This window comes from Passer montanus, unplaced genomic scaffold (genome assembly GCF_014805655.1).
Source record: "Passer montanus isolate IOZ18808 unplaced genomic scaffold, ASM1480565v1 scaffold58, whole genome shotgun sequence".
In the NCBI taxonomy this organism is placed as follows: domain Eukaryota; kingdom Metazoa; phylum Chordata; class Aves; order Passeriformes; family Passeridae; genus Passer; species Passer montanus.
The window spans coordinates 4,962,538-4,984,455 of record NW_024370816.1 but is presented as its reverse complement, the minus strand read 5'-3'; the positions used below and the strand labels follow the sequence as shown (position 1 = coordinate 4,984,455).

At 46.1% G+C, this 21,918-nt stretch overlaps 1 protein-coding gene across 2 annotated transcripts in view; it reads right to left on the bottom strand.

Annotated features, from left to right (window-relative positions):
* The window catches only part of PLA2G4A (phospholipase A2 group IVA), a 66,142-nt gene extending 44,517 nt beyond the window's left edge, over positions 1–21,625 (bottom strand). Inside the window, exons 1-4 of one of the 2 annotated variants that reach the window (XM_039726391.1) lie at positions 21,558–21,625; positions 6,694–6,796; positions 6,396–6,534; positions 115–196 (exon numbers count right to left, since the gene is read on the bottom strand). In XM_039726391.1, coding sequence (XP_039582325.1) covers positions 115–196; positions 6,396–6,428 — 115 coding nt within the window. In that variant the 5' untranslated portion in view covers positions 6,429–6,534; positions 6,694–6,796; positions 21,558–21,625. The remainder of the gene's footprint in view (positions 1–114; positions 197–6,395; positions 6,535–6,693; positions 6,797–21,557) is intronic. The other variant, XM_039726392.1, reaches the window with a different exon arrangement.
* Positions 21,626–21,918: the final 293 nt, after the last annotated feature.

Genomic DNA, 21,918 nt, shown 5'->3' with positions numbered 1-21,918 from the left:
GACAGACATCCACCACCAGCCCACTGACAACCATTTAATGCACAATGAGTCACCATCTCCCCCTCCCTGCCCAGGCTCACAGAGGAAAAGCAAAATACAAAGAGAGATACTCACGCATGTCACCAATGGCTCCTTTGGTGACATTTGTGGCTTTCCTTACTGTCACAGTGAATACGTGTGAGTACTGGTGTTCCACCTGAAAGTCAGAGAGTGAGAGGTGATTAAGCTCCAGAACCAAAAAAACACCCCATCTGTCAAAATAAGGTTTCATTTTGTCCAAAAACAGAGAGAGAGAAATCACCCAGTCAAAACGTAAGGGAAACTCATACTGGATAGAGCATCCTAGAGCTGAACTGCAGCCTGGAGCTTTACCAAGAGGTACCTGCACTGGGGCTGCTGGATTTTCCTGCAGCCACACCTACTAATCTCAACCAACAACACTCCCTCTCACCACAGAACCTGCTCCGAGGCATTTAGTCAGGCAGGAACCACTGACTACAGCAAGGGAAAAATAAAAATGGGCTATTTTACAGCTTGTCTTGGTAATTGCCTTCCCCTGCTAAAAAGAATGACAGGAATTACTTCAAAGTCTGTGTTCTGGAGCAGATAAATGCACAGTGCACACACAAGAGGTGAGAGTTAGTGCTGTACCTTCTAGTACACATCAATGTTCAGTGTGAAAGCAGCTTCAAGACAATGTAAGGAAGGTGCAAAGCAAGCTGTTAAAACAGCCACCAGCACCTTTCCTGCACTTTCTGGAGGTTCTCATTTCCTACAAAGCCCAAACACACAGCAGGAGGTGCCTGCCTAGGAGCAGGTGTGTCCTCAACAAACCAGGGAAGCAGGAAAAGATGTGGAATTAAAAAACAAAAAGCAAAAGCCTTAATAAAAGAGGTCACCAACTCAGCTGTACTGTTGTTTTATCTACAGAGCCCTGAGTTTGACCAACCTGCTGGGTACCACTGAGAATCATCAGTACACACTGTAGGGTAGCCAATATTGCCTTTACAGGGACACAGAGATTGGAAGGAAATGTGAGGTATCAAAGCCAGGATCAGGTCTCACACAACTGTATATTTTCCATCTTTTCCTAACCACCCACTGACCTTCTGAAGTACATTAAAATAAACTCACTCACTGGGGCCAAAACAACCAGGGAGAAGGCCACCATCAGGAAATTCGCTGAAATTCATTTAAAAACATAGACAGTACCCTTGCTATGAGACATGCTTATTCAGGCTCTGCCTGGTGCTTTCCACTATGTTTTCATCTGGATACTTCCTTTTTTTTTATTTATTCCCATCCAGAACTGGTTATAAGCCTCCTTATTTTGTGTCTACAGCTCACACCCAGAGACCTAAGCCAATCTGGGTCCCTCCCACATGAATAAAGAAAACAGTTAATATCTTATAGGCTACATATCATTTTTTCAAAAACAAATGGAAAGCCAAAACTAATCTTCTAAAGACAGCAAAGTGACTTGTGAGTGCTTAAGTGGTATTTGAGTCAGGAGTCTCTAAAAAACACCTCCAGTGACAGCAACGTAACTCCTGCAGCAGCCTGAGGTGTGCCAAGGAGCAGCCACATCCCTGTGGCAAAGGCTCCAGGAGAAAACACCCACAGCCATACAGGGTGACTCCACTGCAGCCATGCCTGACCCAGACACTGAGTTTATCACCTTTATCTGGCTGGAATCACCCCCACGCCGTGCCAGCTGCTGCAGGATCTGGCCAGGACTGTCTGCCTGGCTCTGGAATTTTCCCCTGGCAGCCACAGGAGTTATCTGGACCCAAGACCAAACAAGCAGGCAGGGAGAAACTGTGGCAATGCAAGTGGCACAGCATGTGGTTCAGCACCCACGGGAAAAGGGGAATCCACACTCTTGCCAACACTCCCAATGGGATGCTGCTCACATCGAAAGCATCAGACCCAGCAGAGAGGAACCCAGAGCTCCTAAGGACAACACCTATTTCACAGCCCTCCATGGGCTGACATGGAGACATCCCCATGACTGAGTGACATCCACCACCCTCTGCACTGCAGCTTCCAAGATGGATCAACGGGAAGGAGGATGTGACTTCTCCCTGAACAAATTTCTGCCTCTGCCACAGGCCAAAAAGAAGTCCAGAGTTTTCTTCCACAGAGGGGTAAATGGGGATTTTCGTGGGTATCTGGGAAGGGCTAGGAACACAACTGTGTAAAGTCACCCCAGCACTGTCATTTACCCTGCCCAAGAACTTTTACAAGCTGTGACTCTCCAGAAACCACGGGCTCTTGCTGCCCCCTGTTTCCAGTTTGCTGTCTGAAAACGTCCAAAGCTGCTTTATTATCTCCCATTATATTATCTCCCAGGTATGTCAGATTGATGAAGTTGGTTTCACAACTGGCCTCAGTTTCTTCATACAGACTGAAGCATTTCCTTTGTCATATTCAACCTTGTAATTAAGAGAAACAGCCCAAAGTACAAACACACCACCCTCCTCCTTTTTCTCAGCTGTCAAGAAAGAGCTTGTCCTCACTGGACACCACAAATCAGAGATCACTGAGCATTAACAGTGGAGTTATAATTAAGTGACAAGGATGGGACATGGGTGTGCTGGGTTTAGTTCTCAGCTGATAGATGAAGTTCATGTGCAATTCTGATGTCCCACAGCTCTGGCTGGAAAAGGGGGATACTACATGATACTCCCTGACAGCAAGCACTCTGTAAAGTAATTTGCTTGCATCTCCCATATGCCTAAACTCATATGCCTAAATTCTTATGCCTACCATCAAAGCAAGGCCAAGCCACCACTTCCCAGTTTGCTCTCCTCACAGCAGCACAAATATCACCACTCTTTCTATTACAAGTTCATAACTGTTTTACTAATGACTTCGCAAAAATTGTTTTTTATTAACTTAAGCAGCACCCTCCATCATTCCAGCTGTTGTACTGCCAGGAAAATTAAGTCTGGTTTAAGACTGGGATCCTCTGAAAGGCATGTGAAAACACAGAGGCCTGGCAAAACAGAAAAGCAGTATCTTCTTTCCCTGTGCCTCACCCAAAACAACACACTGAGGATTACAATTATACACAGTTATTAATATTTGGCCATAGTCATATATTTGGAAGAAATTTGCCACTACTGAAATAAACAATCTCCGTCTTAGTAAAAAATAAAATAAATACACAGATACATACAGGAAGCTCAAAAGTCTAGATCTCTTCTTACACCAAAAAAAAAAAAGTTTTCATGCAAATTAAATGCAAGCGGAAATTAGGGCAATTTTCCACTTAGGGTCCAGTTTCTAAGGAGATCAAAAGGCCTAAACGTCCATATTTCAGGAGCATTTTTTAAATTAGTTGTTTAGAAGGAGTTCTGACGAAGGCCCCTGAAAATGCAAGGAGAAATGCATTGACTCTGAATGCCTTTACAAATCCAGCCATTGCTAGTTTAGATGACTAAGCTGCATTTTCTCAAGTGACTTATGTGCACCTTAAGTCTTGATAAAAATCTGTACAAATACCTCAAGTACTTCTGAAAAACAGATGGTAAATAAATCACTTAAACATTGCAACACTGAGACGAGCAACATCTACATTCCTTTAAAAATCCAGGACAGGTTACAAATTTCAAAAGCTCACAATTAACTCCAGTGCAAGGTGTCCCTACCCATGGCAGTGAGGTGGGATGGGCTTTAAGATCCCATCCAACTCAACCCATTCTGGGATTCTGTGGATTTAAAAAACTGAAATACACCATCCAAAGTGACCCGCTTTACACATGTGTTTCATTTAACTTCCTCTTTCTCCATAAATTCAGAGAGGAAAAACCAAAAAGTTTTCACCATGCCCTGTCTGAATACGGGTTTTCTGAGTTATGGAAACTCGGGTGGACAATGTTCACTGTTCAACCCACAGCATTTTCCATGACTGCACAGCCATGGTTCAGCATCTCCTGTTTTCACACCTCAGCTCTTCCTGCCTCCTTTCTTCCTCTCTCACCTTTAAGTGCTTTCCTTGCCCTCAGTAAAATTTCCCTAATTACCTGCTCTGCTCTCATTTAGATGTCCCTGCACACCAACACCACCCCCTTCCCACCAGGGGCTGGGAACAGCCCCAGGATCTCCCGGAACACGAGCAGGATTTGCCTGCCGCCCTTCCGGCCATGCCCGGCCAGGCAGGGATTTGCATGTGCTCAAAATCACATTTGTCATATTCCAGAATGCTGAGTCACAGAGCAGAGCTCCACCAGGACACGGGCATTCTGTGTGCCAGGCAATCGGGCAGACTGCACAGGTATTAAACGGGTTTACTTCCTTCATGTTAAGGACACTTGAGCTAACAATGGAGCTGGACAAATGAAAATATTTGCTTGTTTACTTAAGTAATTGATTTTCATGAAGTCCATGCTATTTTTCATAGGGTATTACAGTTAAGACAAACTTTTGTGTCCACACACAAGTTTTATCTTGAAGTGCTTCATTCCATTGTTATAATATTTATCCCCCATATCAAAGTAAATGAAGAGGTATTACACAATTTAATTCTTTGCAATTTTGGAATAGTCAGTTCTGTCTGCACCTGCAGCAGCTTTCTGAACATCTTAATTTATACCTCAGAGTCTTTTATGAAAGAAAAAAGCTCAGAAAACACACAACCGTCAGCACAAGGACTTCTGGAAAATGAAGAATCCTTTTGAGTAATTTAATGCCAAGTATCATTTAAATCCAAGATTTTTGCATTGATGTGAGCCTGCTGCCCATGACTGCTCAAAATGTCAATAAAACCTTCCATGGGATTTCAGTTTTCAAATTAAAAAACTTCAAAGATTTCCATTCGCTTTCCAAGCAATTAAAGGATCAGCTCTTGCACAAACAGTGTTGATTCTGGAATTAGCAACATTCCCACAGCAACAGTTCAGCATTCCCAGGGAGCTGTAACAACATTTTCTATACACGCTTTTTATTTATTGTATTATATATGCAGAACAGCTCCATATTGTTGACTATTGGTATCAAAAAGTCCTTTTGTGTAAGTGATTTAATAAAATACATAACCAAGTGCCCCAGAGACCTCTCCCATAAAGGTACAGATCATTCCAAGCAATCCATCCAGGAGAGGGCACTGATGCTGAAAGGAATTAAGCCAGTATTGTTGTAACACAGACATCACCCTGAGGTTTGTCCTCCCTCCCAGCAGTTCACAGGACTGGGCAGGGAGTAAAAGCCGCTTTGACATCTGCTGGCTGCACACTGGTGTGGAGGATGTGAGCGCATGGGGCACAAACCACAGGCTTGATAAGAGATCACTTGTAGGAAGCACAGGGAGTATTTTTAGCCGTGTACAAGTAAAACACTGTGACAAGTGTGTGGTAGCTATCTCTGGGGACACCTCACTGTTGCTGTCAGCCTGGTGCTGTTACGAGAAGCCCCTGATAGGAACACACCCAGTGTGGCTCTGGATTTTGGCTTGGGCAGGAACTGCCATCCCAGTGTTTGCTTTGGAAACTCACTTCCAGCACAGCTGTGTTTTCAGAGGCTGCTGAGCCACTGAGGGCAGTTCTGCTCCCATTTCCTCCTCCTTCTCTTGCTCCTACTTCTACACATCCATGGGCTGAGCTCACGCTCCTCTTGGGCCAGCTCCAACACCACAGAAGGGAATTTCTAACCTTTCCATGGAATCCCAGAATGGTTTGGGCCGTGAGGGACCCTTGGAATCCCAGAGTGGTTTGGGTTGGGAGGGACCCAAAAGCCCATCCAGTGACACAGGCAGGGACACCTTCCTCTAGCCCAGCTTGCTCCAAGCCCTGTCCACCTGGCCTGGGACACTTCCAGGGATCCAGGGGCAGCCACTGCTGCTCTGGGCACCCTGTGCCAGGGCCTTCCCACTCTCACAGGGAAGGATTTCTCCCTAAGAAATTTTTGTCTATTTTTGTATTGAATGGGTTCTTTTCTCATTCAGCAGGAGCCACTGGCTCACTGCCTCCCAAGGATGTGACAGCTGCGACAAGGATGCAGCAGGAGCACTGGAATCAAGCAGGAGGAAGGGAGCAGGGGCACAGTGTGCTGCCACAGATCATCTCACTCAGACTTTGTACAATGTATTGTGAGGATTCTCTTTGAAGAGACATTAGTGACACATACCAGTTTAAAATCTAAATATCCCAAATTGTAAACTTATCTTTCCATTCATACCAATGAAAAGGAGAAGAGTACAACCTCCCCCCTCAAAACTGCACTGTAAAGAAGAAAGCTAGACACACCTACCATTTCTTGAAGGAAATAGTAACAACTCTAACGATATGTGCTTATTTAGAGTAACTTCCAGCAGGGAAGGCATTATACAAGACAGTGTACATATATCAGAGAAGATGGTATATATATATGTATATATAAGATTCAGTGCTACTTACCACAATGTGTTGGTAAGGATCTATGATAGACATTTTTGCCTCAGTTTATTCAAGGCAACTGCCAAGTATCTATTTCAATCCCGCACAGGAAAGGCTTCCCCTTTTTTCAGAGCAGAGTTCAATATGAAAGGTCCTTTAACTAATAAATAAAGAAGAAGATATAATTAAAATTAATCTGTTCCTTTTAAACTATATTTTACAGAGCAAATAACTTCCTACTCTTTAGGAAGGTTTCCACAATTAATTTGTTTACCAAGAACTTAATTTCACTATAAGCTATATAGATATAGGTATTTACCTGCCTGAGCTGAAGAAATTTCTCGTGCTTACTTCCTCTACTTCAGGGTAAGAGCAGGAATCAAGTACCTTAAATTCCAGTCATGCCAGTGTTTCTAGCAGCTCTGAAGATAAACAAAAGAAGAGAGGAATTCTATTTATTCAGTAAATATATTGTAGTATTTATGCTTCCACACATTACAATCCTAGTTATGACTGTGAACGCTCTGCAGGAGCAGCAATACTGCCCTCTGTAAATCCAGGAAGGGAACTCCAGCTGGAGCTGTATGTAACCTGCCAGTCAACCCCGGCTGACTGGAGATGTTCCCGAGGCTTGGAGGAGCAAACTGCAAGTCAGGACTTCATGGCTTTTCCACAGCTTCTCCATAAGCCACTGCTTTCGGTGAAGATCAGGGGCCACCAGAGGCCTTCAAAGTCAGAACTGTTTTTAACCATCAAAGTACCAGAGGTTATTCCTTTCTGCATCTTAAAAAGCCCTGGGAACTGCTGGGCAGGATAAGTTCTCAGATCCAGCTGGACCACATGTCAGACCTGAGCCATCAGCAGAAATTTCAAAGTGAAAAGAATTGAAGCACCATTTGGGGTTTGGTCCCAAGGCAATGATCCCTAATGGTCACTTTTGTAACAGCAGGACAAGCCCTAAATGATTGTATATATCACTCCCAAACCTTTGCTCTTGAGCAACTACATGAAGGCATGACAATAAAAATTTAGTTTCATTATGATCACTAGAACATTACAATGTCCTTTCTTTAATCACTGAATCATTAAGGCTGGATAAGCCCTCCAAGATCATCAAGTCCAACCATTAATCCAGCACTGCCGGGTCCATCACTAAACCATATCCCACATATTTTCTGAAGGCTTCCAGAGACAGCGATTCCATCACTTCCCTGGTCATGCCTGACCACCCTTTCCTGTCAGCCCTAACAATAGTTTGAGGCTAGGAATCACCCTGGGTTTATTTATTCATTTTTATCTGAGGAAGTGTGAATAAGAAAGACTTCAGCATTGGAGAATCAATGTGCCAAGCTATATCATTTCTGGAGAAACTGCTGACATCTTGGAAGGCAATCCAGGAAAGGGAACAGCAGGAGCTACCCAATCACCATAATGGAGAGGAAATTTGTAAAACCAGAAAATACTCATTTCCTTTAAGTGCACAGCCAGCTACCACACTCACTTTGAGAGGATACACAAAACCAAGCCAAGGATACTGCTCTGTCTGGGGAAATATGAGAACAGGTTAGACCCGGGATGAAAAGCCTGGTTCGAGTTAATGTCCTGCATCCTAAAGGCAGAGTTCCAGTTCCCCACATGATCCCTCAACTGGTTCAGACATGAGATCATGCTCTCTCTCCCTACAACCCCCCGCCTCATTTGTTTCAACATCTGCAGGAAGCGCGTTGGTGATGCTGCAGACAACAAACAGCCTCTTTGGCTGCGGGGCCAGGACGAGTCCCCAAGCGCCATCTGCCCTCCATGCTGGATGAGGCAAGGATCGTGCAGATGGACAAAAATGCAAGCACGTCATCAACAACTGCATCCCAACGCCCGCGCGGAGCGCCGGCCACGGCAGGGCTCTCAGCGGGACAGCAGGGCCAGGGAGCAAGGAGACAAAACCTGGCATCCCGGGGTCCCACACGGCTCTGACCACCAGCACTGCCCATCCCAGCCCTGCCCATGCCACGGTACTCCAAATGGCAGCTCCTGGCTGGCTGTGTTAATCAGAGTCTCTCAGGATGTGACAAACACAGGCAGGTACCCAAGCACAGGCCCCAGTGCCATTTCAGGTGCCCAGAGCTGGCAGAGGGACAGCTATCCATGCTCTCCCCAGAGCCAGCAGGACATCTCAAGAGAAAGCAGACATTTAAGTGACTTGAATACTTAATCCCTTACAGTGGATTTAATTCAAATCAGTTATTTACACCACACCCTCTGGAAGCTCGCACTGCATTACCCACAGAGTTTGGGTAAAGCACACGAAGAGATTTCTAGATCTAAAAATTGTAGTGTGGCAGAGGAGCCAAATACAGCACAACCAGGAAATCCTGATTACACTCATCAAGAGCCATGAAGAAAGTCCTGAAGAATGTTTACTGCAAACATGTGCAGCAAATAGAGCTGTAATCCCAAAATTATCTTGCTTAACACTCTCTCCCCTACATGCTGTCCATCCCACACGGCCCAATGGGAAAGTCTTCATGGAATCACAGAATGTCCTGAGTGGGAAGGAACCCCTAAGGATCATCCAGTCTGACTCCTGGCCCTGCACTGAGGAGGAACCCCCACCAACATTAACTGTTTAACTGTATATTATAGGTAATCATAGAAGAGATGAAGTTAACTGGAGAACACAGGGTTGTGTGGAGACCTTCCCGCAGCCTTTCAGGATGTGAAGGGGCCTACAAGGAAGCCAGAGGGGGACTCTGTATCAGGAATTGTGACACGACAAGGGGGAATGGCTTCAAACTGACTGAGGGGAAATTTAGGTTCAACATACAAAAGATATTCATCCCTCTAAGGGTGGTGGGGCCCTGGTACAGGGTGCCTACAAAGCCGTGGCTGCCCCTCGATCCCTGGAAGTGTCCAAGGCCAGGCTGGACAGGGCTTGGAGCAACCTGGGAAAGTATCCCTGCACATGGCAGAAGGTGGCACTGGATGGGCATTAAGGTCCCTTCTAACCCAAATCATTCCATGACCCCATGATTCTCACTGTTTTATTGGTCAATGTCCAAGTTTGCAAATTACACAGCAAACAGGCCACAGTTTAGCTTGGCCCTCTCATGGAGAGCTAGGCTTTCCCTCTCTCCCAGTGCCAAAAATCCCTACCTTATCACGGAGAGCTGGCCCTTCCCTAAGTGCCTAAATCTCACTTTCATCCAAAAGTGAGCTCTACCTCTGCCAAGACAAGGGTGTTTCATTGCTAGGCACGGTTTCAGACACCATCAGTACCAAGCTATCAGTGGATAGCTGGATCATTCCTTGAGTCAACACTCTTCTGTGATCTCAGCTCATACTCACTTGAGGTGACAGACTGAAGTGGAGAAGGGATTAGTGTCTTGGAAGACTAACTATAACACAGTAACTCACAAAAAGAAGCTACACACACGCATACATGGATAGAGATTATTACTGGAACATTTTCATTCTCAGTACATTCCTACAGATAATTCATTTGTACAGGATATGTCAAAAGATAAGAAGAATAATGAGATTTTTCCCATGCTGAGCACAAGCTTTCTCTGGAGTTAGTCTCACCAAGTGGAATAGCCCTGAAAATGAGTAAACACAGCATAATATAAATATTATATATGCCAGAATACATCCTCACAAGCGTAAGAAAAATCATTAGAGGGAGGTTGTTTATATCAAGCTGTCCAATTCTTCTTAAAAAACCAAATACATGAACAACTTTAAATATAATAAGTGTAACTCACCAGTACAGTCATTACCTTTCAATCTATTAGGAGAGGAGTAGGGGGTAGAGAATAACCTAAGTAATGACTCAGACTTTTTGTATGAATGTCACCCTCCATTTTTATCAAATGAGATTACAGCATTTTATTTGGTTAGATTGATCCTGTGATTGTATAACAGAAATAACAAATACTCTGTTTCTACATGACTTTGTCTAGCATCCTGGAAAATCACTGTAATGTTATTTCTTAATTTAGGGCTTCCCACACAAGGAGGAAGGATTACTTCTGACTCCGTGTAGAGCCCCCATCACTCCACTTCCACCACAAATGGAAAAGTAGATGCTCTGCTGACATGCCAAGTAGACCAATGGGCCAAGGCCAAAGGGATGAAGGTCAACAAGGACAAGTGTTGGGCGCTGGCCTTGGGTCACCCCAATCCCCTGCAGCTCCAGGCTGAGGGGAAGAGTGCCTGAAAAGCTGGAACAGGCCCTGGGCGTGTTGGGGACAGAACTTAAAAATGAGCCCAGGTGTGCCCAGGTGGGCAGAGGCCAATGGCCCCTGGGCTGTGCCAGCCCTGGTGTGGGCACAGGCCCAGGGCAGTGGCTCTGCCCTGTGCTGGCCCTGCTGAGGCACCTCGAGTGCTGTGCCCAGCTCTGGGCCCTCTGGCCAGAGAGACCTTGAGGGGCTGGAGCGTGTCCAGGGAAGGGAACAGAGCTGGGGAAGGGTCTGGAGCACCAGGAGGGGCTGAGGGAGCTGGGAAAGGGGCTCAGCCTGGAGAAAAGGAGGCTCAGGGGGACCTTGTGGCTCTGCACAGCTCCTGACAGGAGGGGACAGCCGGGAGGGTCGGGCTCTGCTCCCAGGGAACAGGAGGAGAGGGAACGGCCTCAAACTGTGAGGCTGGACATCAGAAGGAACTTCTTCATGGAAAAGGTTGTGAGACATTGGAAGGGACTGCCCATAGTGGAGTCCCCATCCCTGGAGGTGTCCAAGGAAGTGCTCTGGGCTGGTGACAAGGTGGGGATCAGTCACAGGCCTTTTCCAATCCCAATGATTCTGTAGTTCTATGACTGCTCTCCTCATGCCTTGCCAAGGAAGTATGGGTGGGAGGAAGAATTCTGAGCAGAAGGGCAAAACGCTCAACCCTTGTGCCACATTTTTGGAGGACACTGTGAGGTGAAGCTTGTCAAGGAAGTTGACGCAGCATAGCTAGACAGGAGATTTTAAGATCTGACTTCCTGCTATAGGGGAGGTAATAGATGAAAAGATAGTGAATCTTTTTTTAAAGATGACTTATCGTCCTGTAAGCAATTACTGAAAGTATAGGTGACACAGCAACAGTGGGGGGAGGGCTGTAAACACTCTAGCAGAGCTGAAACTCTGGAAAAGTCCCAACAATCACCACCAGTGTAAAGTTTATCCTTTTCTAGTACTGAAGGCTACTTTAGAGGCCAAAAGTGAGGAAGACAGAAGTTGCAAAATTATCAGGCCACAGATACACTCCATGATACAGGAGGCAAGGCTTGGTGAGTCAAGGGCATCAGACATGATCCTTTAATAAACTTGAATTAGGCTGGATTCAAAACATCCTCCTTATCTTATATTCCACAAGGAATGCCCTCCACAACAGGAATATTCAAGAGATTGGAAGCATCTCTGCCTGAATACCCACACCTGTGTCACACTGGCCATGGAAGTTCCCCGGACTGAAAACCCAGCCAAGTGCTGTAGTTTCCCCACAGACAGCATCTGCACGTCTGAGGAAGAGGCAACTGATTCAGGGCACAATGGTTTATGTTACAATTATCCTGCTTACGCAAAGGGGACTTAACAAGAACCACTCACTGCAACAGCCTGTGAGGTTATGAGAAAAACCCAGGTCCCCATATGTGAATTCGCTGTATGGCGAGCGCACAGAAGGATTTCCAAGTGGAACTGAGTAAATTCAAAGTAAGGAGTTCATTTATTCAAGGAATGAAAGAGCTCCTTGAGTTAATACCTTTAAATAACTGTTCTTCAACATCATATTTTACTTCAACTGAAATTGCACCGGAAATAAAAAAGCAGCCTTGAGAAAGAACAACAAACTCAGCTGAGAGATGCCAAGAATACTCTTTAAAAATGGCAACAATCACTAACTATCCTTTGCTACAGAAATCAAAGCCACAAGACAGAGAGTTCAGATGGCAGAGTCTCAAAATTGGTCAAAAAACCTCAGGCAGCTGACCAGTAATCCCCACCGCGTGGGTCAGGCTTATGTGGGAAGCAGCTCACTTGTTTTCCAGCAAGAAAGCCAAGAAACAAAGAGGAACATGAAAAATCTGATGGAAATTCCACGAAAAACAGTTATTAGGATGTAGACCTAAACCAATCAGAATGCACTACTCAAGCCCACTTCTGCAAGTAATTTACTATAAGCACAGTGCAATTAGGAAAGCAAGATGGGGAAATGCCCAACATTCCTATACAGTAGGAATTTGGGACATTATTTCACAAATAAACTTTCCATCATATAATCCTGGAATGATGTGGGTTGGAAGGGACCCTAAAGCCCATCCAGTGCCACCCCTTGCCACAGGCAACGACACCTCCAACTAGCCCAGGGCTGCCCAAGCCATGTCCAACCTGGCCTTGGACACTTCCAGGGATGTTTGACAGTTATTTTTAAAGAATATTTTCATTTTTGGAAGCCCAGCTTAAGGCTCACTTTTGAATTTCAGGCTATCAGGTTCCCCAAGTATGCAGAGCCAGGCTCTCTGAAATGGAAAAACTCACTGCCAGTGGCAGCTTCCAAAGTCTTGCCAGGAATGCAAACACTTATGCAAGAACTCCTAAAATTAAAGATAGACATCTCAACTGCAACACCTGACTGGGCAGAGGTTTTTGTTGACTATATTCCTTTAAAGCTCATGTGAAGGGGGCAAAGGAAGGAAAAAAACCTCCCTGCCTTTCTTTCCTACCTGGAGCACTGGAAAAATTTCCACTTGCTCTGCTGCACTGTGGTCAAGAGCTGCTGCCTGCCAAAACCTCAGGATCCCCCTTCCAGAAGCCTCACTGGCACCGTGGCAAGAACTGTTGCTGCATGATTTAGAGCTCTAGAATCAGCCTCCAAAAATCTCATTCCAAACCCATCCCTGTTCCTTGGGGACAGCACCAAGCTCAGCCAACTTCTAAGTATTTCTGAGCCAATGCCTTTGAATGATTCTATTGAAATCATGAGGGTTTGGGCTCCTCACTCCAAACACGAGCTCTGGCCACCGTCTGCAGCCAAGGGGACAATTGTGCAGCACCTCCTTTGGTCTCTATGGTCATAGCACTTAAAGCATGACAAAATTGGAGTGACTCAAGGAAATGTGTCTGGACTTTCTAGTAAAAGTAGTGATGAACAAACTTCTGACGCTGACATTTTTCAACCTCTTTAAATGCTGAGAGTAAAATTTATATGGAAATATTTCATAGCTATTGACAAGCTGGAGTCTGAGTAAGTAACATAAATATATGTTTTACACACAGACACAAAGACAAACATAGACATGCCCAGCACATATATTACATTTTTGAGAGGAGAAATTAAGTACTTCCATAACAGTGATCTTTGTCTTGTATCCAACCCTTGGCTGTTGAGCAAAGCCAGACCTGGAGCAAACCCTACCTGGCTCCAGCAGCCAAGTATCTGGCCAAGCAGACCTTCAGCCCTGGATCTGAGCTGCTAGCCAGAATCCCAGACTGGTCTGGGCTGGAACGAGCCTTGAAGACCACCTCGTTCCACCCACAGGGATGCCACTCACTATCCCTGGTTGCTCCAAGCCCTGTCCATGCTGGTCTTGGATATCTCCAGGGATGGAGCAGCCCCAGCCTCTTGGGAGCAAGCAGCTCCTGAGCTCCAGCTTGTGTTTGAAGGCAACCTCACCTTGGCAAAGCATTTGCACAGGGTTTGATTTTCTGCACCAGACTTGGCAGGGCTCTCCTCCACTCTCCTGTCTGTTGGAGAAGGCAGGCAGTGGCACCTTCCTGCTGGGAGACCACACTGGGAGTGGTGCCTCACTGCCCCTGCCCGAGCTCCTTCCTCTTCCCGTGCCGTGGTCTCACAACTTCCCCAAGATCTCTGTTCCCTGGGTCTGCCAGCCCTGCCCTGCCAACAGGCCCTGCTCCTGCTTTTTTCCAAGGGCTTCTGTTTCCTGCCCCACCATTCCAGATGGATTCAGAGTGCCAACAGGGAAAACACCAAGCTTTGGCACGAGCTGCAGTGCCACCCCAGCTGATTTAGGAGGAAAGCTTTGAATCAGGTGCCACTTCATTTTTAGAAAACTGTTATCCACACAGACACACAGTCAAGCCCTGAGAGGATGTAGGAAAGGACTGAAGCCACTACAAACAAATGCCCAACATTCCCAACTAAGGCTTTGGAGATGGATTAAGACTGAAAAGAACATCTTCACATAATTCTTGGAAAATTTTCTCTAACAGAAGCAAAAAAAAAAAAAAAAGAGTAAATTTCTCTTTACTGAATTTTATTCCACCAGTACCAGGAGGTTCATTTCATCAGTGGTTACACAAAGCAGAAAAACCCCCACAGAAGTAAAAAAACCCATAAAAACACGGCAACTTAAACATGGATTTCAGGAGTGTGATACAATAACTCTCAGTCACTAAGGAGCTACAAACAATGACTTCAAAAGTAAAAGGCCAGCAATCAAAGGGAGGAAGAAACCCCAAATTTACATATCCCTTTGTTAAAAGAGCTTTGCAAAATCTGGGACACAAGGGGGACTTTCATGCTCCTGTCTGAGGCACAGGGGATTGGTTCAGGAAACTCAAATGAACTATGACTACTCTCTTACCAAACTATCTAAGCTTCTAATTTAACTATTTCTTAAGACACCAAGGACTTAATCCCTCCCTTGCCAACTCAAACTCTCTCTCAGCATAAGAAACACCCATGGATGTGTTGGCTCTGTGGTGAAAGGGAAATGACTGACACGTCACAGGGCATAGAGTACAGAGTGCAGGTGCCTGACCACTTTTCAAGAAGACTTTCTATGAAGAAAATGTCCATTTGTCAAAGCACAAAGTTGTCAGAAGAGAGCTACATCAGTTTAAAAACTCTTTGGGGGAGAGTTTAACCCCAAAAACAGCACTTAAATGAGAACAGCCACTGAGTAGTCAGGAAAGGTCACTCAGCTGGGGGAGAAAGACCTTGCCCTGCCCACACCATTCCTTTCAGATGGTGATTTTGATTCAGATTTGACTTAATGCCTTGAGAGAAACCATTTAATTTCACAGAATGATAGAAGGTTTGAAGTGACCTTAAAGCCCATCCAGTGCCACCCCTGCCATGAGCAGGGACACCTCCCACCATCCCAGGTTGCTCCAAGCCCCGTCCAGCCTGGCCTTGGACACTGCCAGGGATCCAGGGGCAGCCACAGCTTCTCTGGGCACCCTGTGCCAGGGCCTGCCCACCCTCACAGGGAAGGATTTCTTCCTAATATCCAGTATAGTTTTCTCTATATCAAAAACATCCTTATAAAAATTTAACCCGCGCTCTCCAGGACACAGGGGATTTGAAGACCTCACTCAATAGCACACTGAGTTAATGAATTTAGGATTCTTGGAAAAAGGAATTTAAGTATAAAAAGCAAAATAACACTTGGAAGCATGTCCCAGCTGAATGCAATCACTCACCAAAAAAACCTGTGTGGACATGTGCTACTCCATGTGGAAAATGCCAGAGAAATGCAAGAGGTTGGCAGGCTTTGCCATTAGCAAAGAGCTGGTTCATTACCATCAGCACAGGCTTCACAGCAGCTCCCTAAGGGACCTTACAGTGCCTGGGAAAAGCAGGGAGTCTGAGAGTATCATCACTAAAACAAACACACACCCACAAAAACACCCTGGATTTAGGGAAAGCCAGGACCTGCTTCCCAGCACCCTCCTCTCAGATGCTGTACAAGCTCTGTTCCCACTTTTGTTAAGTTTTTCACCAGCATTGTCCTTAAGTCACAGCTGTGGGGCTTTGGTTACACAGGGAAAACAACTTTTTCTTCACAATACAACAGTTCAAAAACACCAGGTTTATTAAAATTAGAGTCCTGCCTTTATCAGGAGATAAAAGGGTGTTACAGTCAGTGCTATGGTTAGAAGCTCATGAACAATTCCGCTTGGATTAAGGAGGAAAAGGATTCAAACAGAACAGCAGCACATGAATAGTTAGTTCTGTATTTTATAGAAATTGTCTAGGACAAGAGATGGCCACTATTGCAATGTTCACTTCCACACACACCCATATTGATCAAATTAAAGAACAGATGTGCCCCAAAAGTCTTTCAAAATTCTCAATTATAGCCTAGTTTTGAAAAACAGAAGAGGATCAACCAGAAAATTTCCATTTACTCACATTCCACAACCACCTTCTCCCCAAAAGGTAGTTTTACGTTGTTCCTTCCAGTACTGCCAGATCAGGCAGCAGCTGCTGGCTTTGCATAGAGCTCCAGTTTTGCATGTGAGGTCCAAAGGTGCAATTTTTGGGATGGAGCATGCAAAATGCTGGTGCATGCTACAGCCAGAGGTGCTCCCCATTCAGCACAGTCAACCACAGGCGCTGTTTGCTTTCCCCTGAGATGGGACAGAATGAAACCTCTGCTTGGGGGAATTTGTTTTTAGCATCCACTTGACAGTGCAGTAAGTTAAATGCACGAGAAACGCAGTTTAGTAATTAAATCCTATTTATAATCTCTACCCTTGAGAAACAGACATGTGGGAGGGGTGGGGAAGCACCACCAAATCAAAAGTAACTTCACACTGAGCCTGAAAGGCTAAATCTTTCTATTTCATGGTCTGGCCAAGGCCATGGAGCAGATGGGATGAGACAGCCTGGACACGTGCATCCAATTCTTACTCCATCAGCTCCACCTATCCCAATACTCCACTTATCAGTCCTGTCCTCCATGCATGTTTAATAAAATGCAATCCCTTGGGGGCTGGGACTGCTTGCTGCAAGAAATACATATTTGTACAGATCTTATATTATAAGATCTCTGTGTGTGCATAAATAAGGACCTTTATAAACTCAGTAAATAGAAAAGATAATTTATTATAAAAGTGCACATTCCTACCCATCTTGGCAAAGGATATGAGCACTGCTAATACTAACAGGAAAAGAAATTAGAGTCTTACTGATTTATGCTGAAATCATTCTAAGGAAAATACCAGATGAATATCAAAAATTAGTCAGTTCAACAGCTTTATTATCAGATAACCACAAAAAAACACAGATGTGACTGATACATCTCAAATACTTCAGAACTTGTGTATGTGGAAGCTTTTGACCCTGTATTTTGTGTCCCCTTCCTAAAGTTGCATATTTAGGGAAGGTGGAAAGAAGGAAAGAAAAAGATTTTTGCTTGCAGGCTTAGCTGTATTTTTAAAAGTATATTTTCAGCATCCTAAGCTGAAGTAATGTTGTTATCAGGAGAAAAAGCAGCTCTGAATATTTCTCTCCAAGTCACCAGTGCTACCACTCATCTGGAAGGAGATTAAACATCACAATTAAAAAGGGCTTGCCAGCAGAGCTGCGCAGCCTGGACAGCAGCCCAGTGCTCAGAGACACCACAGGCACCTCTCAGCCAGCTCCAACACCAGCCAGAGACTGTGCCCTTGCACAGAGCAAGGGCACTCCCAGAGCATCATCTCTGTGCTCTCAGGGAGATCTGTTTGGAATCACATGGACTTTATCAAGGAAGCACCTGCTTTTCCTCCAGGGATCACTTAAAGAGTCTGGGACACTCCCACACTGACTCCTACACTGTCAGTCCAGATCCCAAAAACATTCTTCCCTGTGTGTGCTGAGAGTCTTGGAATCACTAGCACGCAGAAAAAGCGTAGGCTGAGACAGAAGTGTCATCCCCACAGCCCACTCTCTGGGAAAGGAAAACACCCAGGAGAAAAGCTGCAGCGTCTGTGTCCCCTGGCACCGCTGCCAGCTGAGACAAGACCAGCACAGGCTGAGGAAGCACCACTGCTGACAGCCCCAAATGAGAGCCCATGAGAAAATGAGTCAAATCTGTACCTCTATCAATATGTGGCTGATATGTTCCCCTCACCACTGATGGCTAATTTTTTATATAATTATTATATTTTTATCTATATTTATATAATTTTATATAATTATAATACCACAGAAGCCCAGAGTGATTTGGGTTGGAAGGGACCTCAAAGCCCATCCAGTGCCACCCCTGCCATGGGCAGGGACACCTTCCCCCAGCCCAGGCTGCTCCAAGCCCCATCCAGCCTGGCCCTGGACACTTCCACAAGTGTTCAAATGGGAGAACTAATAGATATTTCTTTAAAAAGTCCATGAATTCTCGCTTGCAATATCACCACAATATTTTTCATTTCAAAAAATTAGAGTAAAGTTGAAATGTTCACTAGGTCCTTTTGTTTTCCCAAAATCTATTAAAAAAAATATTGGAAGCTTTTGGTGCTTAGTTTGGTCAATTTGCTTTGGGGACCACTTTCCCCTGTCCTAGAGCCCATCTCCCATCCCTGCCTCATGGGCTGAGTAATTCTGCTCCAGACATTGACACACAGGCTTCTGGAAATTGGTACAGCCAGAAAATTTCGGTCATCTCTCTGAGGTAAACAGTAAATTAAAATCCTCAGGAAAGTCTGAATACCAAGGTGATGAGGGGCTGCTTTTTTTTCTTCTTTTTAAAAAAGGAAGAATTCTTTTGCAAGTATTCTGTTACTACATCACGTTATTATAACCTAGGGCAGTGATGAGGTTATTTCCATTACCAGGGCAGGTTCTGGGATTTGTTTTTCATACTACTGAGAAATACAGAGTTATATCAGTGCCCCAGCAAACCCAGACAAGAGTTCATCACCTCACAGCAAGATCCTGCTGCCCCTGCCCACCAAATCAAAGACAAATTCTTCCACAAATTATATGGAGCTTCTGTTTGGAAAGACACAAATTAAATAAAACCAGACCAGTGGCAAACTCAGTTTAAAACTGTGCCCCATGAGTGGCCCCAGGCTTTAACTAGAAGCTGAATCCCTAGCTGAACCAGAGCTGGAGGGAAGGACCTGCTTTTATGGTTTAAATCATGTCCAGACTGTAAGGCACCAATATTTTTGATACATAGTTGCCCATCAGTGTCAACTAAACAATTAGTTAAGAATTCAGTTTTGCTCCCTCAAGGCCACTCCCCTTCCTCAGATACGGAGATATGTGCCCTGAAGGATAGGGAGACTCTTCTCCACAGCAGTGTTATGTGTCAGGTAAAAAGTAAACTGGAATTTAATCTCTCAACTCCACATCCACCACAGGCCATACCATACTCTGAGGTTTTACCTCTTGAGCTACAAATTTTCCATGGAAAATTAAGTATTTTCTTGTATTTTGTAGTTAGTTTTCATATACTTGAACTTCTGGGACCAAGGGGGAGACACCTCCTTCTCTGGATGCTATTTGTTGCTCTCCCTGGTATTTTCCATCCCAAGCCATTCAATTAACTTCACGTGATTTGAATTCACAGTTCCCAAATCGCCAGTTCCACTGGCAACATTGTCCTGCTCCAACTACATGGAAGTCACCAAGGTTGCCACATCCCTGGATATTGCTCACCAATTCAGACACTCCAACAGAGCCATTCCCATTGTTCCTGCAGCACTGTGCACCCAAAGGTCATTTCTGCATCGCGCTGGGTTCAGCTCTAGGCATTGTCAGAAAAACTGAGGTTACCCAAAGTGTCAGTGAAGTTTGCTCAATGGCTTTGCAGGAATATCTCTGAGGGAAATACTCAGTGCTCACCCCATGCTCGTGATTTTTCCCCTTTGTAGGATGAAAATTCATGAACTGAAGGGAAAAACTATGGTGAAGCCTGAAATATTTCCCATTCTAGCTGGTTTAGGCCAACTGGCAGAAGCAACCTATTCAAAGTGCCATGAAAATTATAATCATGATAACCATGTTCGGTGGGACATATCCAAGTTAAGATGAAATCAAATATGCAACCCTAGTGATGCAGCAGCAGTGGATAACTTTTCTTTTTTCTTTTTTTTTTTTTTTTGGCTTTTTTTGTAATCTTTTTAAGAGAAACAAGTCATAAACAGCACTTGGTGCCAAAAGTCAAACTGGTGTTTTTTCCAGTGCAGATTGACTGGCCATGCACAAAGAGATTAATTTATGTGATTCAAGCAGTAATCAATATTTGAGTTTCTTTTTTTTTCTTTTTTTTTTTAAGGATCCTTGCCATAAGGGAACAAGAGAGTGCAGAAAGGTGGACAGGGCAAACATGAAGATTTGGAGAGACAGTGCTAGATAAGCATCTATCTCTATACCGTATATTGAAAACCTCTCACTAACAAAAAGAAAATAAAATAAGCACATCAGTTTTAGATTCATGCTTTCTGTCTGGAATCCTCAGCAGGCTGAACAACTCTTGGTAATAACCACAAAGCAGCTGATCCCATGCATCAACAGCTTCACGTGCATCTCACCCTACTGAGGTGCAGAACAGCATCTTCTGCCAGGAACATCCACTGCAGTTACAGGTCCTACCCACACCACTGCTCCTCCCTTGGGGCTGGAGCTGTAACCTGGAGTCTGCACCCCGTCATCCACATGGGAAATTCCGCACTCAGCAGTTCAGGCGGCCGAAGGGATTTTCCCCAAAGTGAACGCACAAGGTCAAGCTCTGGGCAGGGGTGACCCAGCCCCAGCAGCCCCAGCTCCCCGGGGAAGGGGACAAACCCCAGTGCAAAGCCCTGAGCTGCTGGGGGAGCACAGGAACTGGGGCAGCAGCTGGTCAGAAGCCGGGCAGAGCAAATCGCCCTGCACCTGTGAGTGTGGGAGTCCCAAAGAGGCACAGGGAACCCCAAGAAAACCAGGCTGGACCGGGCTTGGAGCAGCCTGGGCTACTGCAAGGTGTCTCTGCCCATGGCTGTGGATGGGACTGGATGGGCTTCAGGGTCTTTTCCAACCCAAACCATTTTGGTCTGTGCTCACACCGATGCCAGCAAACAGCAACCTGCTCAAGGCCGTGACCAGGAACTCTTACAGGCATTTCTCACATCAGACCCAAGAGAAGCAGGCACTTTGCGAAATGTCCCCTCTGCAGCCGCCCTGCCGCACTTCCCCACGGCTCGCACGGCCGCCTGCCGCACCCGTGCCAGCCGAGGGCCAGGGGCCGGGCACGGAGCTGCGGACGTGTGCAGGGACCCCGCGGTCCCGCTGCCACCCCGCTCCCCGCGCTGCCTCCCCCGTACCTCTCGCAGCCCCCGCCGCGGAGCGGAGCGGAGCGGAGCGGGCCGGGGCTGTCCGCGCAGGGACCGCTCCCCGCGGGGGCTCCGCCGGCCCGGCTGCACCGTCCTGCCCCGCCGCGGGGGCGGCTCCGCTCCGGCCCCGCTCCCGGCCCCGGTGACCCCGCTCCCACCCCGCGCTTACGGCTGGGCTGCCGGGCTCCGCCGGGCGCGTCCCGCTCCGCTCCGCTCCGCTCCCGCCGCGGCCGCTCCGCGCTCCCCGCGGGGAGGGGCCCGCGCCGCCACCGCCTCTTAAGGAGGATCCAGGCGCTGGCCGGGGCCGTGGGGGACAGTAGCTGACAGGGGGACAGGGGTGTGCGGGGACAAGGGGTGAGAGGGGACAGCGGCGGCTCCGTCACCCCGGGCGCTGCGGTGACCGGGCCGAGGAGGAGCCCCGGGCGCTGCCGTGGGGAGCGCTTGGCCGGAGCCGGAGAGAGCGACTGATGTGGCAGAAAATAGTAATCAAATGAATGGAGTCTGCATTAAAATCTTCCTCGCGTTGAAAA